The sequence below is a fragment of the Solea solea genome, chromosome 21, assembly GCF_958295425.1.
Source record: "Solea solea chromosome 21, fSolSol10.1, whole genome shotgun sequence".
In the NCBI taxonomy this organism is placed as follows: domain Eukaryota; kingdom Metazoa; phylum Chordata; class Actinopteri; order Pleuronectiformes; family Soleidae; genus Solea; species Solea solea.
Window position 1 is genome coordinate 1,127,092 of NC_081154.1, and position 14,113 is coordinate 1,141,204.

Below are 14,113 nucleotides of genomic sequence, written 5' to 3' on the forward strand. Positions count from 1 at the left end.
TCCTTCAGTGTATTGTGTATCCTGTCGTTGCTCCTCAAACCTTCTTTGTACTCACACAGGCTCCACTTGCTCGTGGCTAACAGGCTGTAGCTTGCAGGTGGAATAAATGGGTTGTTGCTCTTACCCACTTACACTGAAGGACCCAGAGGTTCGGTTTTTCCTCCTTTGGGTCCCGTGTCTGCGTCTCGTCCTTTAAACTCACCGTCGTGTCGTGTTCCTCTTGTGTCTCAGGCCACGTGTGAGCGAGGCTTCGCCGCCATGGAGGAGTCCCACCAGAAGGTCATCGACGAGCTGCAGAGGAAACACCAGAGGGAGCTGGAGAACCTGCACGAGGAGAAGGAGAGGCTGCTGGCCGAGGAGACGGCGGCCACCATCTCTGGTAAACAAGCCGGAGAATAAACTTAAGACTTTAATTGACTTTTTAACTTGAAACTTAATTAATAACACGTCTCGTGTCTGGTGTTGACAGCGATAGAAGCGATGAAGAACGCCCATCGCTCGGAGCTGGAGAAGGAGCTGGACCGAGCTCGCAAGGCCAACAACAACGTGGAGAACGCCGACGTGGAGGAGATTCAGAGACAGCACGAGTATGTGGTTTTTTTTAGGGACGTCTGTCACGACCCCATTTCTTGAATCGATTCGGTTCCCGTTTTTTGGTCGGCTTCGTCGGAGCGAACGGCTCGCAGTCACGAGAGACTGTCGCGGTCAAAGATTTGCGCAGAGATCAAGTATTTTTACTTATAATTTATGTGATTAATCACTCAGTCTCAGTGCAGTTCAAAGACAAAGCACAGATGGACGTGACTATACCCCTTCACTGAAGTATAGAAATCACTGTTCAGGGTGTAACCTCAGTGTGTTTTTGTGTCAGGGAGGAGCTGTGTTCGCTGCACCGGGAGATCGAGGTCTTGTCAGAGCAGTATTCTCAGAAGTGCCTGGAGAACGCTCACCTGGCCCAGGCTCTGGAGGCCGAGAGGCAGGCCCTCAGGCAGTGTCAGAGGGAGAACCAGGAGCTCAACGCGCACAACCAGGTGCAAACACACACACACACACACACACCCGTGCTTACCAAACACTCGCCCCCAGCGGACGCCGTTCTCGTTCTGAATGAACGTATAAATAAAATGTGTCTGCAGGAGCTGAACAACCGTCTGGCGGCAGAGATCACAAAGATGCGATCGATGACGTCGGAGGACGGAGGCTCGGACGCCACGATCCCGGGGAAAGAGCTCTACGAGTTTGAGGTGAGGTGACCTTTATAAACTAAACTCTCCACACACCAAACCCCATAGAGAAAAACAGCGTTTTTAGCTCACTGCTAGTTTACTGCTGCCTTGTTTTGGTAAAATTGTGCCACTTATATGAAGTCGAACAAAGGATTCCAAACACCTAAATGACAAAAATAGAAGTTTGAAGTTGCTGATGATGTTAAATGGATGATTTTCTCTCTGGGGTTTGGTTCAGGAGAGACTGGTTTCCAGTGAGAGAGAGCTGTCCTTTAAAGCAGTAAAATATAATAAAAGGTGCCTGATGATAAAGCAATGTTTTTTCCTTGCTTTGGTTTGTAGGTGATGCTCAGGGTGAAGGAGTCTGAGGTTCAGTACCTGAAGCAGGAAATCAATTCCCTGAAGGACGAACTGCAAAGTGCTCAAAGAGTAAGTTCCAAAGTCCCTGAGCGCTGCACTTTATCTGAACCCCGACTCACTGCAGCTCACCGTGTGTGGATTGTGTGCAGGATAGGAAATACGCCACGGACAAGTACAAGGACATCTACACGGAGCTGAGCATCGTCAAGGCCAAAGGGGAGCGTGACCTGGGTCGACTCAGAGACCAGCTGCAGCTGGCACACGAGGCGCTCGGCGAGCCGTCGCTGGAGGAGGTGGAGCGAGGGGGATACGGTGAGAAGAGACTCTCCTCTTTAACATTACTGTGTAAACATGTGTACATATAGCACAAATGGTCAATGCTCTGTATTTATGGAGCGCTTGGGAATTGAACCCACAACCTCCCCAGTAGAAAGACAACTTTCTGTTGTTTGTCAAACCTGGAAATGACGATGATCTCAAACGTCTCGTTTTTGTCCACAAATCAAAATGACTCAGTTTGAATGATTTCTTTGTAATGTGGAGCAAAAAAAAACAGGAAATATTCACACGTAAGAAACCGGAAAAAATGGATTCATTGATTTTTGAAATAATGGATTTATTTACCAGATCTGTCGAGTAGAAAAGTGAAAAGTGAAATGAGGCAAATTAGTCATAATTAGTCATTTTTAACAGAATCATTTTGTGGAATCGTCCGTTAACGAAGCCATTTTTCCTTTTTCTCGCAGACATCATGAAGTCCAAAAGCAACCCCGACATTCTTAAGATGGCGGCCGCCGCGGCCAAGCGCTCAGAGCGAACCATGAGGTCAAAGGTCAGTTAGAAATCCATCATTTTCCATCTGATCCTCGTCACACACCGTGACAGAGCGGCTCCTGTTTAAACAGGAGTGATGCGCTGCCCTCTACAGGTCATGTGTAGAATCACACTCTGCTCCTGCTGAGCTGGAGTTTTCATTTTGATGACTGAATGAAATCAGTTTGTGATGTAAAACTCACTCACTCACTCACTCACACTCTGATGCTGGTGTGTTTTTCCCCGCCCCCCTTTGTCCTCAGTCTGAGAGTCATGATGATGATGATGATGATGATGATGATGATGATGATCCCTAGGACAGTTTGTCCTCATTGAGGACATGTAGTCCTCCGTCCTCTTCTTCTTCTTCTTTAGGTAAACAGACTTGTCCACACCTGGTTAAAACAGTGCACGTGGTGAAGAACTGTGGGTTTTCATAAATCATAAAGTTTAGTCATTAAAACAAGAACAAGTGGTCGCATGTGGTGGGTGATATAACTTTAACTACTGGATCTGTGCAGAACTTTACCATCTCACATAAACATTTAAATGGCATGGATGATAGAGTGTCTGATTCTGCATACACACACCACATTTCAGATGTTCACAGTTTAGACAGCCATGGCTTTCTTTGACAGTTTTGCCCATTGTAAATGATTAGTATTTTTTGAAACCTTTTTAAAAGGTTTTGTGACGTCATCAGTGGGTAGATTCTCACCAAAATTGAATGGGAGCATACTTGGGTGATCACTTACCCATCACCAAAAATTCACATTGATCCGTTAACAGAACTGCACACAGGAAGTTGCACAGAAGGAAAAAAACGTACGGGTTTAGAGCAAAACTTAAGTTGATGGTAGAGTGTCTGATTTTCCATACACTTGCCAAATTTCGTCCAAATCCAACATTCACAGTTTAGACAGCGATGTCATTTTTTACAGTTTTGCCCATTGTAAATGATTGGGACTTTTTTGAAACTTTACAAAGGTTTTGTGGCGTCATCAGTGGGTAGATTCTTACTAAAATTGAATGGGAGTATAGTTCAGATCGATCTGTCCATCCAGAAACAAAAACGCCTTTTGTGTCTTGACGTGAGTTTTTCTCTCTGTTGTCTCCACAGAGTCTGAAGGAAGGGCTGACGGCCGAGCAGAGACTCCACCTGTTTGAAAACAAAGACACCAAGGAGTTCTGACGACGCACCACGGCTGCATGTTCACAAGCCCTCACTATATTTTAGCTGTGTAATAAAAAAAAAAAACGTATTTAGTAACACTACACACTGGTCACAAACACAGATCATATATTATGGTATGAAGTTTGAATTTCATGTCTAGAATTTGCATTCCATGCACTTCAGTTAACTGTGACGTTTGTTGTTTTTTTTGTATTGATAATTGTGTTGCTGCCATGTCTTACTGTGTAAATACTGTTTTTAATTCATGCGTACACTAAAACTCTGACTGTGTAAGCTACTGTTTTAACTCTCTAGACTGTTGCTCGCCACAAATGTGATGTCTGACGACGACGGCGACGACGCTGATGAGCGAGTTAACACTTCACAAAAACCCGCGAGGAATCACGAGTCTTTGCGTTCCGAGGTCTGCACGTCAAGCGTTTTCCGTTACCGTGGTGACGCAGGAAGGAAGCTCGGCGGAAAACAAGTTACAGAAGAAAAATTATTTGCTCGTCCAGGTGTGGGGGGGGGGGGGGGGGGGGGTGGACAAAGTAACCCCCCCGCCTTCCATGTCGCTTCACGACGCCTGACAGTCATTCTCTTTTAAACCCTCGAGACGCCGCGGCTGAAACGCTTTTGGACGAGATTCACTGACTATAATTTAAATATATATAAATAATGAAAATTTATATAGAGTTTTCTTGTGTTTTTTTCTCTCTCTCTCTTTCTGTTCTCTGCAATCATCGGTCCAGCTGTAAAGGAGTCGTTGGAGTTTTTGTTTGTAGTCTCGTTCAGTGGCAGTCCCTTTGTATTTATTTAAAATGGTTGGGATTTAGTTTTTTTCCTCTCCTCTCACATTACCATTCCTCTGTTCTCTATTATTGTAAATATAAAGCAAATATACATCAACTGACTACAGGTTTATTAGCAATAAATATTTTTGCACCCTTTGTATTGAGAGAAGTTTTTTTTTATTCTGATGTAGTTATTGAAATTAATGCCACGTCGACTATAAAACTTCATTTGTAAACAAATGATTTTTTGAAATGTTTCACGAAAATTGGTGCACACATTAATCACGTCAGGACGGTCCAAGAAGTCAATGACCACTTTGCCCTAAGTCCTACAGGAAGGTCGCCATCTTGGGTAGAACGGCCAGTTGGTGAGTTCACTGTGGAAAAATCATATAAATCAAAAAATAAAAAAAAGTTGGGAAAATTTGGCAAAGATTTCTTCTTCAACCACTGCATTCATTAACTGAATAAGGCACCAAAAAGTGAGCAAACTGGAATATAAAGTGAAATAAAAAATGGTTTTAATAAGTAAATGATCAAAAATATGGTTTTACGCTACAGTGCATTTCTACAATTATATATTTTACATCTGTTACAATATTTGACATCATTTCAAAATAAAGGTGACTTTTGATGAGTAATGATTCACAATAATAATAAAAAAACATTTCCGATACAAAATGAATCCATAAATACCAAAAACAAACATTTTGTCTGGATTGAAGTTTCACAGCTGAACATCTACCTACACAACCCAGACCTTGGAAATACAAACCAGACCAGGTTTTCTACTGTACTACAGTGAAATGAACCACTATCCAAGTAACAATTTCTGGTTCCCAGAGCGTTCTCCTAACGTTACCTTTGTCACAACCTTTAGGGAACCTTTGTAGAACGTGATTTTGGTTGCAGGTAGATACAGATGAGTTCTACTATCCTTATTAACTTTTGACAATCAAAAAAACAAATGAATGATTAACAAACGGAACCAAACTGGACCCACCTAGCCCTCGCGGGAACCAGGCTTTAATGGTGTCACTGCAGTCCAATAAAGAATATAAGTCTAACTGGAAAATTGTAACTGATTTTGTTTGTTTGTTTTGTCCGAACAAACCTTTAAGAGTAAAGACAACAGAACAAATATCAGATCACTTCAGCCTGTTGATGTGAACGTCGTCTGCCGGTTTTATTTTGAAGGGCTGAGAACGGAAGTGTGATTGTCCACCACTGCTCCACCAGAAGTGTGTTCCTGAAAAGTGTGAGGGTCTTTCTTTAATTCGGGGCTCTGTCCCCCGGCCACTGTTACCGGGTATTTGTCGGGACGTGACCGGCTCGTGTGTAGAAGATGCAGCGGGAGACGAGATCTTAACGGGACAACAAAAAACGCTACGGTCTCTCCCGCCCGGGTAAGTTTGGATCCGCACCGCATTACCTCCGCTCTGCCTTTGTTTCACCCAGCCGGGCCTTGCCCCGATGCGTGCCGTTCTCTTTACTGGAAGGAGCGTGTCCGCCAAACTCCGTGCAAAGTAGTGTTCAATTTGACAAAAACCTTGACTGATGACGGATTAGTTCAACTGGTATATAAGAATTTACACTCATGCTTCCTGTTACTGTGCAATGTTGAATTCGGAGTTAATGTTATAACAATAATACCCGATATGAAGTCAAATTTTTAAAAAAAAGTGTCCAGTTGTAAACGAAAAAAGTTCGCAACAGCCGAAGTGGGAAGTAACGAACCGTGCGGACTAGTAAGCAACAAAAGATGGTATTTTATTGTTAAAAAACTCCAAATAACAGTGTAAACCATGCCGAATTAAAGATGAACAATTGTCGCATTATATAAGCAGTTAAAACTCGTTGAATTCTGTGTGATTGTCTTTTGCCGGTGAGAAAACCTTAAATTAGCAGGATGTTTGTTGGAGTACGTCATTAAGGGAACGTTACCGGAGCTTAGCCGGGCCTAGCTGGCCAACGCTAGCTGTGGCTAAGGTAAGCTAACTGTCGTTTAGCCTCTCTGACCTGTCAACGTTCCAGGTGAAGTCGAGTTTGTCCGGAAAGGCGCTGATTTTAACAGCTTAAAAAAAACATCAAAACCCGAAACTTTTAATAATAATTACTGATTAATGTTTAAGCGTCATTTGTGACTTAATCCCTGCCATGCCGTCAAAGATGTTGATGAAATACAAGCACGCGTCAGATTTTAAGCTAATGTCACCGTTAGGACATTCAATATTGTTTTTTTCAAGCCGTTAAATCAAAGATTAAAGAACTTTAATACTTAACAAAGTGTGTTAATTATCTTATTAGTTTAACACAGTGAACTGTGACCTCGAGGAGGAGTTTAGTTCATCTGTTCTGGAGAGATAAAGAAAAAACTGCCGTTTTTAAACTGAATTCCATAAACATGTTCAGCAAATTTGAACCTAAATCTATAAAATAAATTGGCAAAAGAAAATGTAGAGGTTTGTAATTAACATCCACTGGTGTTAAAGGTCCAGTGTGAAACATTTAGTGACATACACGGATTATACTGCCTGTTATTAGTAGATGTTTGTAGAAGAGCTTAAGAGACTTTGAATGACAATTATTTGCTTTATTTGTCTGAATTTGAAGCTTTTCTTTCGGGTTTTTTGCGTAACTTTGCTGCCATGTTTGTGTCTCAACATTAGAAGTCAATAACTCAAGGTTCAAGAATTCTTTATTGTCATTATGCAAACACATACTCTAATGTAGTATTGTGTGTTTTTATGTCCATTACACACTGTTTGGAGTCATTTTACAGTGATGAGCAGTGGGTGGTGCTTTTTAGGTTTTTTCAGCTACTTTTAAAAGTGAGTATTTCCTTGTTTCTTTGCTCCTTGTATAACAAAGAAATCATTGAAATAATTCATTGTGGTTTGTGGACAAAACAATTCATGTGGAAGTTTGGGAAACACCTTTTATGGAACTTTTAAGTACTCGATTAATTGAGAAAACAATGGTTAGTCGCAGCCCTAATGTTAATAAAGAGCAATGGCAGCTGTCGACACACAATATTATCATCAAAATATTTATATTTGTCCACAAACCCAAATCATTCCGTTTTAATGAATTCAACAAACCATAGTTTCCCTTCAGGTTTTACATGTTCATTAGGTGGATTGAGCGGATAACTCATGTCTCTTTACTGTCTCCATCCTCTGCAGTTGTTATGGAGCAGCCACCTGGGAGCTTAGATGATCTACAGCCTCAAGACCTCTCCACCTCCAGCATCCCCACTGTGATCGACCTGACCAGGAAGGGCGAGGAATGTGTCCTGAATGCCACTTCCATAGACGGCCTGCGGGTGGTCAAGAGCCCCAGCTGGTTCCAGAACTCCGGTACAGGCAACCCGGGATTAGCCTTCTCTGAGACGGGCTCCTCAGACGTCACGCTCAGTTCAGGGGAACATATTCAACCAGACAATGCCTTCTCCCACACTACAGTCACTCTCTCCTACGTGAGCAGGTCTCATGTCTTTTCCACCCCGGACTCTCTGTCTCCGCCCATCAGCCGTTTCGCCCTCCACCCTTTGTGTGATTCGGATAAAGGGCTGGCGGAGAGCGGCTACTTACTGAACCAGCATTACTTAGAGCAGGTTGAGGGGCCAGTGGACCTCGCCGCTCATCCAGAACTCTTGCAGTCATTATCTCAGGCTTACACGGGACCAGAGGATGGCGTGGACATGTTTCTAACGCAGGACCTTCGTGAGCTGAATGGTGGCGCCGTTAGCAGTGACGGGGACATGGAAAATGGAACGCAAGGTGAAGAGGAAGTGGAAAGCAGCGGTTCTTGGGAAAACTGTCGGGGTTTGGAGAACGGTCAAGCTGACAGCCGGTCGAGTGCAGGGGTTTGCAACGGCTCCTCCCCGGAGACGCTTGTACCTGCAGCGGTGGAGGATGAGGAGCGGGACGGCTCCGATGTGGTCTTCCTCATGTCAAACCAACAAGACCCGGCGGTCGCCATGGACGCAGTGGCTGCTAAAGACTCTCATTCCCTGAACAGGGAGTACGTCAGTCCTCTGGAGGACCCCGTGTCCCCCTCTGCTACCTCACTGGACGATGTGGAGGACGAGTTCCACCTGCCTCAGGCCTCCAGCTCACCCAGCGGCGACAACTCTTATCTGGAGACAGCAGAGGACGTTGCGTTGGACGACTTGAGCACAAACGGCACTATTCAGCTCAGCTTTGACACCAGCGCTAACGACGCAAGGTTGGATTCGAGCTGCGAGAACGAGCCACAGGTGCTCAAACAGAAGGCGCCAGTGGAGTTGATTGATTTGACAGAGGACGATGAGAAACCCGCGACTGTCATTCCTCACATGAACGGCAACGTGAAGGCACTACAGAGGACTTTGAGTGAAAGAAAGCTCCCGGTGCGCTCCGGCAGAGGGATGCGGCTGGAGGCCATAGTTATGAACATCAACTCCAGCAAGTATAAAGTGTCAGGATGCATACGCACCAAGAAGAAAGCCAGAGCTTCCCCATCAACCGCGAGTGATTCCAAAGTAGCCCGTCCCAAGAGGAAGAACAACAACAACAACAACAACAACCGGAAAGTCAGCAAAAGGAAAAGCAGAGCGAGGGCGTCGATCTCGGCGAAAACGACCAAACAAAAATCAGGAACTCCAGTGAAAAGAGACAAAAATCTAAACGCTAACACTGACAGTTGCAAAGACTCTACCTCTGATTCTGAAATCTTCAGTAGTCCACTAAAGTCACACAGCAGCACACCTCAGAAAAGTCCTCCGTTGTCAGTGCACAAAAAAAGGTCGAGAAAAGAGCCAGAGGGTGTTTCACATTCTGAGAGCTCGCCAGAAAAGACGCCCACGCGGTCGAGGACAAAACGCTCATCGCAGTCTAGTCCTCGCTCTGCTGTCAACACGACAAACCTGGAACCCGAACCCTCGAGGTTGTCCCCGCCGCCTCCTCCTCCTCCTCCACCACCACCGCCTTCATCAAATTCTCCAAAGAAAAGTCGAGGCAAAGCCAAAAGTCAGGCTGCAGAGAACGGAACACCTCCCACTGCCAAGACCAAGGCGGCTCGTGCTCCAAAGAGGAGGCGGAACAAACCCAAAGGCAGGCAGCTGCCGCCGTCGTCCATGTTCTCTCCCAAGGAACCGGAGATCAAGCTGAAGTACGTCAACTACAAGGAGGAGAGACGATACCCGAGGTTGGACAGTTTCTCTCCGTTCATACACCTGGAGCGCCGGCAGTCGTCGCCGTCACTGTTCACTGTCATCAACTATCCCGAGGAAGTGCGGACGCAGCATAAGAAGGGTCAGCAGCCGCAGCAGGCTCTCTCCACTGACTTCATCTCTGCAGCCATACCCAGCACTTCCTGTGTGCAGCTGGGCCGGGCGTCCACACGCGGCCAGCACCAGCGCGCTTTTGTCTGCTGCCTGTGTGGACAGTCGGCCAACGCCATGGACCTGGGCGACCTCCACGGCCCTTACTACCCCGAGGGTTACCAGCAAAATGCCAAAACACAAGCCAACACGTCAGGCCTCAAGGAGGACGGCGGCGGCGGCGACTACAGCGACACCGACTCGTCGTCCTGCAGCGTCAGACGCAGGACGACGAGGAAGCGCGCCGTCCCGCCCGCACTGCGCTCGTTCAGGACCGGAGCTCAGCTGAAGCAGAGTCAGCAGTGGAGCGGCGGCACCGACGGCACCAACGGCACCAACGGCCCCGCGGCAAAGCGGGCTCACTCAGACGCCAGCGGCGAGGACATAGAGGACTGGTACAGCGCCCCCGTTCTGCTGCTGGAGCCCTGCGAGTACTGGCTCCATGAAGACTGCGCCATCTGGTCAGCAGGCGTGTTCCTGGTCAAGGGCAAAGTCTACGGCCTGGAGGAGGCGGTGAAGGCCGCGCATGAGACGGTAAAAGTGCACCTTCGGCTCGTCACATGTGAAACACTCTGTTACACAATACGACGTGTTTATAGTTGGAGGTCGACAGATTCTAATATATATAATCTTAGATATTATTTATAAGCCATATCACACAGAAATGCCACTAAGTTTAAGTTATTAAGCCCTCGTATTGACTTTAATTTGATCTCAAAACTGTCTTCTTTGCTATAAATGGTAAATAGTATGATTTAGCTTCTTAAATGTGAATATTTTCTTTGCTACATATAACAAAGCGATCACTTAAAACTCAATAAAAAGACATTAGTGAACATGCTAATCCACGATTCGTGGACCAAGCGATTACTGGATTTATCGGCAAAGTGATTTTTAACAGATGAATCCGTCCTGAAAACAATCATTGGTTGCAAACTTCTTAAAAAAAACTGTCGTGTCATGATTCAGGTGTGTTCAGCGTGTCGGGATCCCGGGGCGTCACTGGGCTGCTTCTTCAAAGGTTGTCCCAACAAGTACCACTACAGGTGTGCTCTGGAGTCAGGTACGTCCGCACAAAAAATCCCCTTTGAGGTTCACCGAGCATCTAGTAGCATCCAGTAGGGGGCAGTCAAGTTGGGGGAAAAAACAACTTTGCAGTACGAGCTTAAAATCATATCACTACATTCTATCATGAGATCGAGATGATGGATATTTAACGGAATCAGTAAGTTCTTGCAACTCAAACTCATCTGTTTGTCCGTTAAAGTTCTTGTCTCCATCTCGAGAACAGACTTGAGGGAATCATTTCAAACTTGGCTCCAATAGTCAATGTTTATATGATTGTTCTCGTTCCTAAATTTAACCTCGCACCTGTTGAATGTTCCCACCGCTGCGGCGAGTTCAGCGTGAACGCTTCTAAACTTGCGTCTGTCCGTTTGTAAACGGCTAAAAGTGTGAGTGTGTAGGTGGTGTCGACGGTGGTGGTGTGGAATGAGTCTGTGCTTGACTTCTGTGTTCTCCATGTTCCAGCAGAGTGTGTTCTCATCGAGGAAAACTTCTCCATGAAGTGTAAAAAGCACAAGGTGAGCAAAAAAAAATGAAATAAAATGTAATTTACTGAAAAATCTCTGGTGACAAAAGTTCCACTCCAGCTGAAATGTTGTGTTTTTTCCTCAGAACAAGACGTTCAAAGGCGCTTCAGGGACGAGATGGGACGACAGGTGACACAATGAATGTCATCAGGTGAGGAAACGTCTGCTTTCACCTTCTGGTCTCTGTCGTTCAGGGTTTTCCATTTTACAAGTTTTTTAAGTAGATTCTTTAAGGTGATTGATTTTAAGTGATTTTGAAAGGAAAAACTGAAGATCTTCAGGGATTTTCACTCTAGAGTTTACAGAGAATAATCTAAAATTGAGAATTTAGTGTCAAATTTATTGTAATTTCACGATGTTATTGTATCGTCACTGAAATTTCGTGATAATATCGTATCGTGGTGAGTTGCTGTGACGTGATTGGCTGATCAGTTGAACAGGTGTACCTAATAAAGTGGTTGTTTTTTTTTTCTCTTATTTTGAAATCTTTCTCTTGCAGACGTCCGGCTGTGACCTCCTCTCCTGGTAACCATGGCGACGGTTCTCACCGAGCGACAGCCAGCACCCGTAAACCTTAACTCCGCCCACTCTGCTCTGCAGCCGTCCAACCACAGCAGGGTTAGGGTTAGCCCGGAAACGCTCTGTCAGTCCAGCGTGTGGCGCTGTTGTCACATCGCAGCGAACTCTGTCGTATGTGCAGTTATTTATAAAGTTAGATTTTTCTGGATCCGATATGAGTAATAATAATAATAATCAAAGATATTTAATTTTCTAAGTATTTGATTCTATTTGGTTTATTTATTCCGGAAGTTTCTCGTTTTTGCGAACTTTAATTGTTTTTTAAGTTATTGATGATCGCACGTCGTCAACAAAGCGAGGTTTTTTTCGGATTTCACAATCTTCGTTTTCTCCGCAGTCGTCGCGTTTGAATGTATTTTCTGTGTGTGTGTGTGTGTGTGTGTCGTCTGCTACGTCCAACATCACCATAGCGATCACAAGTGGCGACAGTTTAAAATGGCGGCGACGAAAAACACAACGAAATGTAGTGATTTTTTTAAATTTAATTTAAAATCTGGTTGTCTTTGTTTAACAAAATAAATCATTTGTCAATCAAGAAGATTAATCAATTCATGTTTTGTTTGTTTTTTCCCCAATTCCTTTTTCCGATATTAGTTTTTTTTTTAAGCATTGATCACTTCTGATTGATTGAATGTACGACATTTCAAATCAAAAGAATACTTTCATCCTGTGATTTAATCACTTTCACACGCACTCGGGACAATTTTGGTTCATTTTGTTTATTTAAAACTATTCATTTATATGGAATGTTGGTTTCCATGGTAACGTTGAGTCACCATCAGGGTTTTGAGAACCAACTCGAGACGTGAACCAACGCTTGTAAACCGCAACCAGACTCCATTGAGAAAATCTGCGTTTTTAGCTCATGGCGTCACACAGGCTGCCGGTCTAGCGCTGCCTCGTGTGGTCAGTTTGTGTCACTGAGGTGAATCTAAAGAAAGAGTTTTAAGCACTGAATTCCCACAGTGACATTTATGAACTTAGTGACGGAGGCAGCAGTGGATCGACCGCTCCTGAATGCTGTGGTGTAAAAATGAAGGATTTTCTCTGGAGTTTTAACCACATTTAAAAAAACAAAACAGTGAAAAAAAGCCTTTTCTGCTTCTGTCACTAACGTGTGGTGCAAAGACAAATCAGAGGACGTCGTCCGCGGCTTTGTCGTGGTCGTCCTGGCGACTGAAGGCAGCTGTCAATCACTCTCTTTTCCCCTGTTTGTGACGCAGCTTCACACTGACTCACGGAGCTTGGGTCCAGGTGTGTTCGCACCTGTGCGGTCATGTGTGAAGGTGCTGCAGGCGTCAGCTTGTATGTTTGTTTTTTGTGTGAATGTGATTTCCCCTCTCTGTACCTCACGATGCTGCCACTAGGGGCAGTGTTGTGCCGTGTAAGGCCTGTTTGAACCACAGTGTCACTGATGAACTCATCCTGGAACCACACTTTTTTTTAATTTAATTTGTGCCACTGTTAATCTTTTTATTGTCATTAAATACATTTTTGTTTTTTTAACAGAGAGGTTTGTCAGAGCCTGACATTTTTATACCAAATACATGTTTTATTCTGGCTTTTTTTTTTGTTTAATCTCAGGGCTGGTTGTGTTTGTTGTTTTCATTTGTCATCATTACATTCCTCCTCGTCTGCTTCACGTCTGTCAGCACTGCCTGCCGCAGTTTTAGGGTTTATAATTTGAGATTAGGACTGCCAATCTGTGTCACTTTTCTTTTTTTTTATTTTAAATTTAATCTGTGGCAGCATTTTGTACCGTCTTTGTTCACCTCGGAGAACGAGAGGGGTCGTATAATTGTCAAAAATAAATATTTTGTTCAATGTTTTGTGGGTTTTTCTGCAAGAGAATTGATTTTACTATCACATCACGTGGTTTTAATCTTTATCTAAATGTGTTGACTGTTTCTCACCTCGTTTATCATCGGCAAATAAGTCGCTCAATGTTGAGTTTCAGCCATTAAAAATTAAATAAAACTGCTTCTATTTCAAGAGGAGATGTTACAACCTGATCCAAGACAGTCTCGTAATGCTCTTTAGTCACTATTCTCTGCATATTATTGACTAAATTAGTCCTATTTTAATACTTATTTAGTGGATGACGTAGCCTCTTTTCTGTTAGCCAGATGAGTGCTAGCAGTTAGCTGGAGTAGATTAAAGTGTGTAACAAACCTACTAAGAGCTAATGCTAAGAACTGTAAGTTAACAAA

At 44.2% G+C, this 14,113-nt stretch overlaps 2 protein-coding genes across 5 annotated transcripts in view; both read left to right on the forward strand.

The window, feature by feature from the left end:
- mprip (myosin phosphatase Rho interacting protein) overlaps positions 1-4,523 on the forward strand; it is a 45,816-nt gene extending 41,293 nt beyond the window's left edge. For 2 of the 3 annotated variants that reach the window (XM_058620253.1, XM_058620254.1), the window contains 8 exons: positions 232-379; positions 470-587; positions 872-1,031; positions 1,137-1,244; positions 1,569-1,655; positions 1,736-1,898; positions 2,333-2,418; positions 3,520-4,523. In XM_058620253.1, coding sequence (XP_058476236.1) covers positions 232-379; positions 470-587; positions 872-1,031; positions 1,137-1,244; positions 1,569-1,655; positions 1,736-1,898; positions 2,333-2,418; positions 3,520-3,591 — 942 coding nt within the window. In that variant the 3' untranslated portion in view covers positions 3,592-4,523. Of the gene's footprint in view, positions 1-231; positions 380-469; positions 588-871; positions 1,032-1,136; positions 1,245-1,568; positions 1,656-1,735; positions 1,899-2,332; positions 2,419-2,662; positions 2,775-3,519 lie in introns of all 3 variants that reach the window. The other variant, XR_009234157.1, reaches the window with a different exon arrangement.
- A 1,056-nt stretch (positions 4,524-5,579) lies between these two features.
- On the forward strand, positions 5,580-13,729 carry si:dkey-94l16.4 (transcription factor 20). Of its 2 annotated transcripts, none has more exons than XM_058621288.1 (6): positions 5,580-5,773; positions 7,553-10,266; positions 10,702-10,795; positions 11,263-11,315; positions 11,410-11,475; positions 11,824-13,729. In XM_058621288.1, the coding sequence occupies exons 2-5, from the start codon at positions 7,558-7,560 to the stop codon at positions 11,455-11,457; spliced, it is 2,904 nt and encodes a 967-aa protein (XP_058477271.1). In that variant the 5' UTR covers positions 5,580-5,773; positions 7,553-7,557; the 3' UTR covers positions 11,458-11,475; positions 11,824-13,729. The 2 variants fall into 2 exon arrangements, with proteins under 2 accessions (XP_058477271.1, XP_058477272.1); XM_058621289.1 differs by having other exon boundaries at positions 11,266-11,315.
- The last annotated feature ends 384 nt before the right edge of the window (positions 13,730-14,113 follow it).

What these genes read in the sequence shown, in the direction of transcription:
- si:dkey-94l16.4 (XM_058621288.1), top strand. Translation starts at nt 7,558, where the DNA reads ATGGAGCAGCCACCTGGGAGCTTAGATGATCTACAGCCTCAAGACCTC. An exon ending in TGAAGGCCGCGCATGAGACG is followed by an intron (nt 10,267 to 10,701) that starts GTAAAAGTGCAC and finishes GTCATGATTCAG; the next exon opens with GTGTGTTCAGCGTGTCGGGA. An exon ending in TGAAGTGTAAAAAGCACAAG is followed by an intron (nt 11,316 to 11,409) that starts GTGAGCAAAAAA and finishes TTTTTTCCTCAG; the next exon opens with AACAAGACGTTCAAAGGCGC.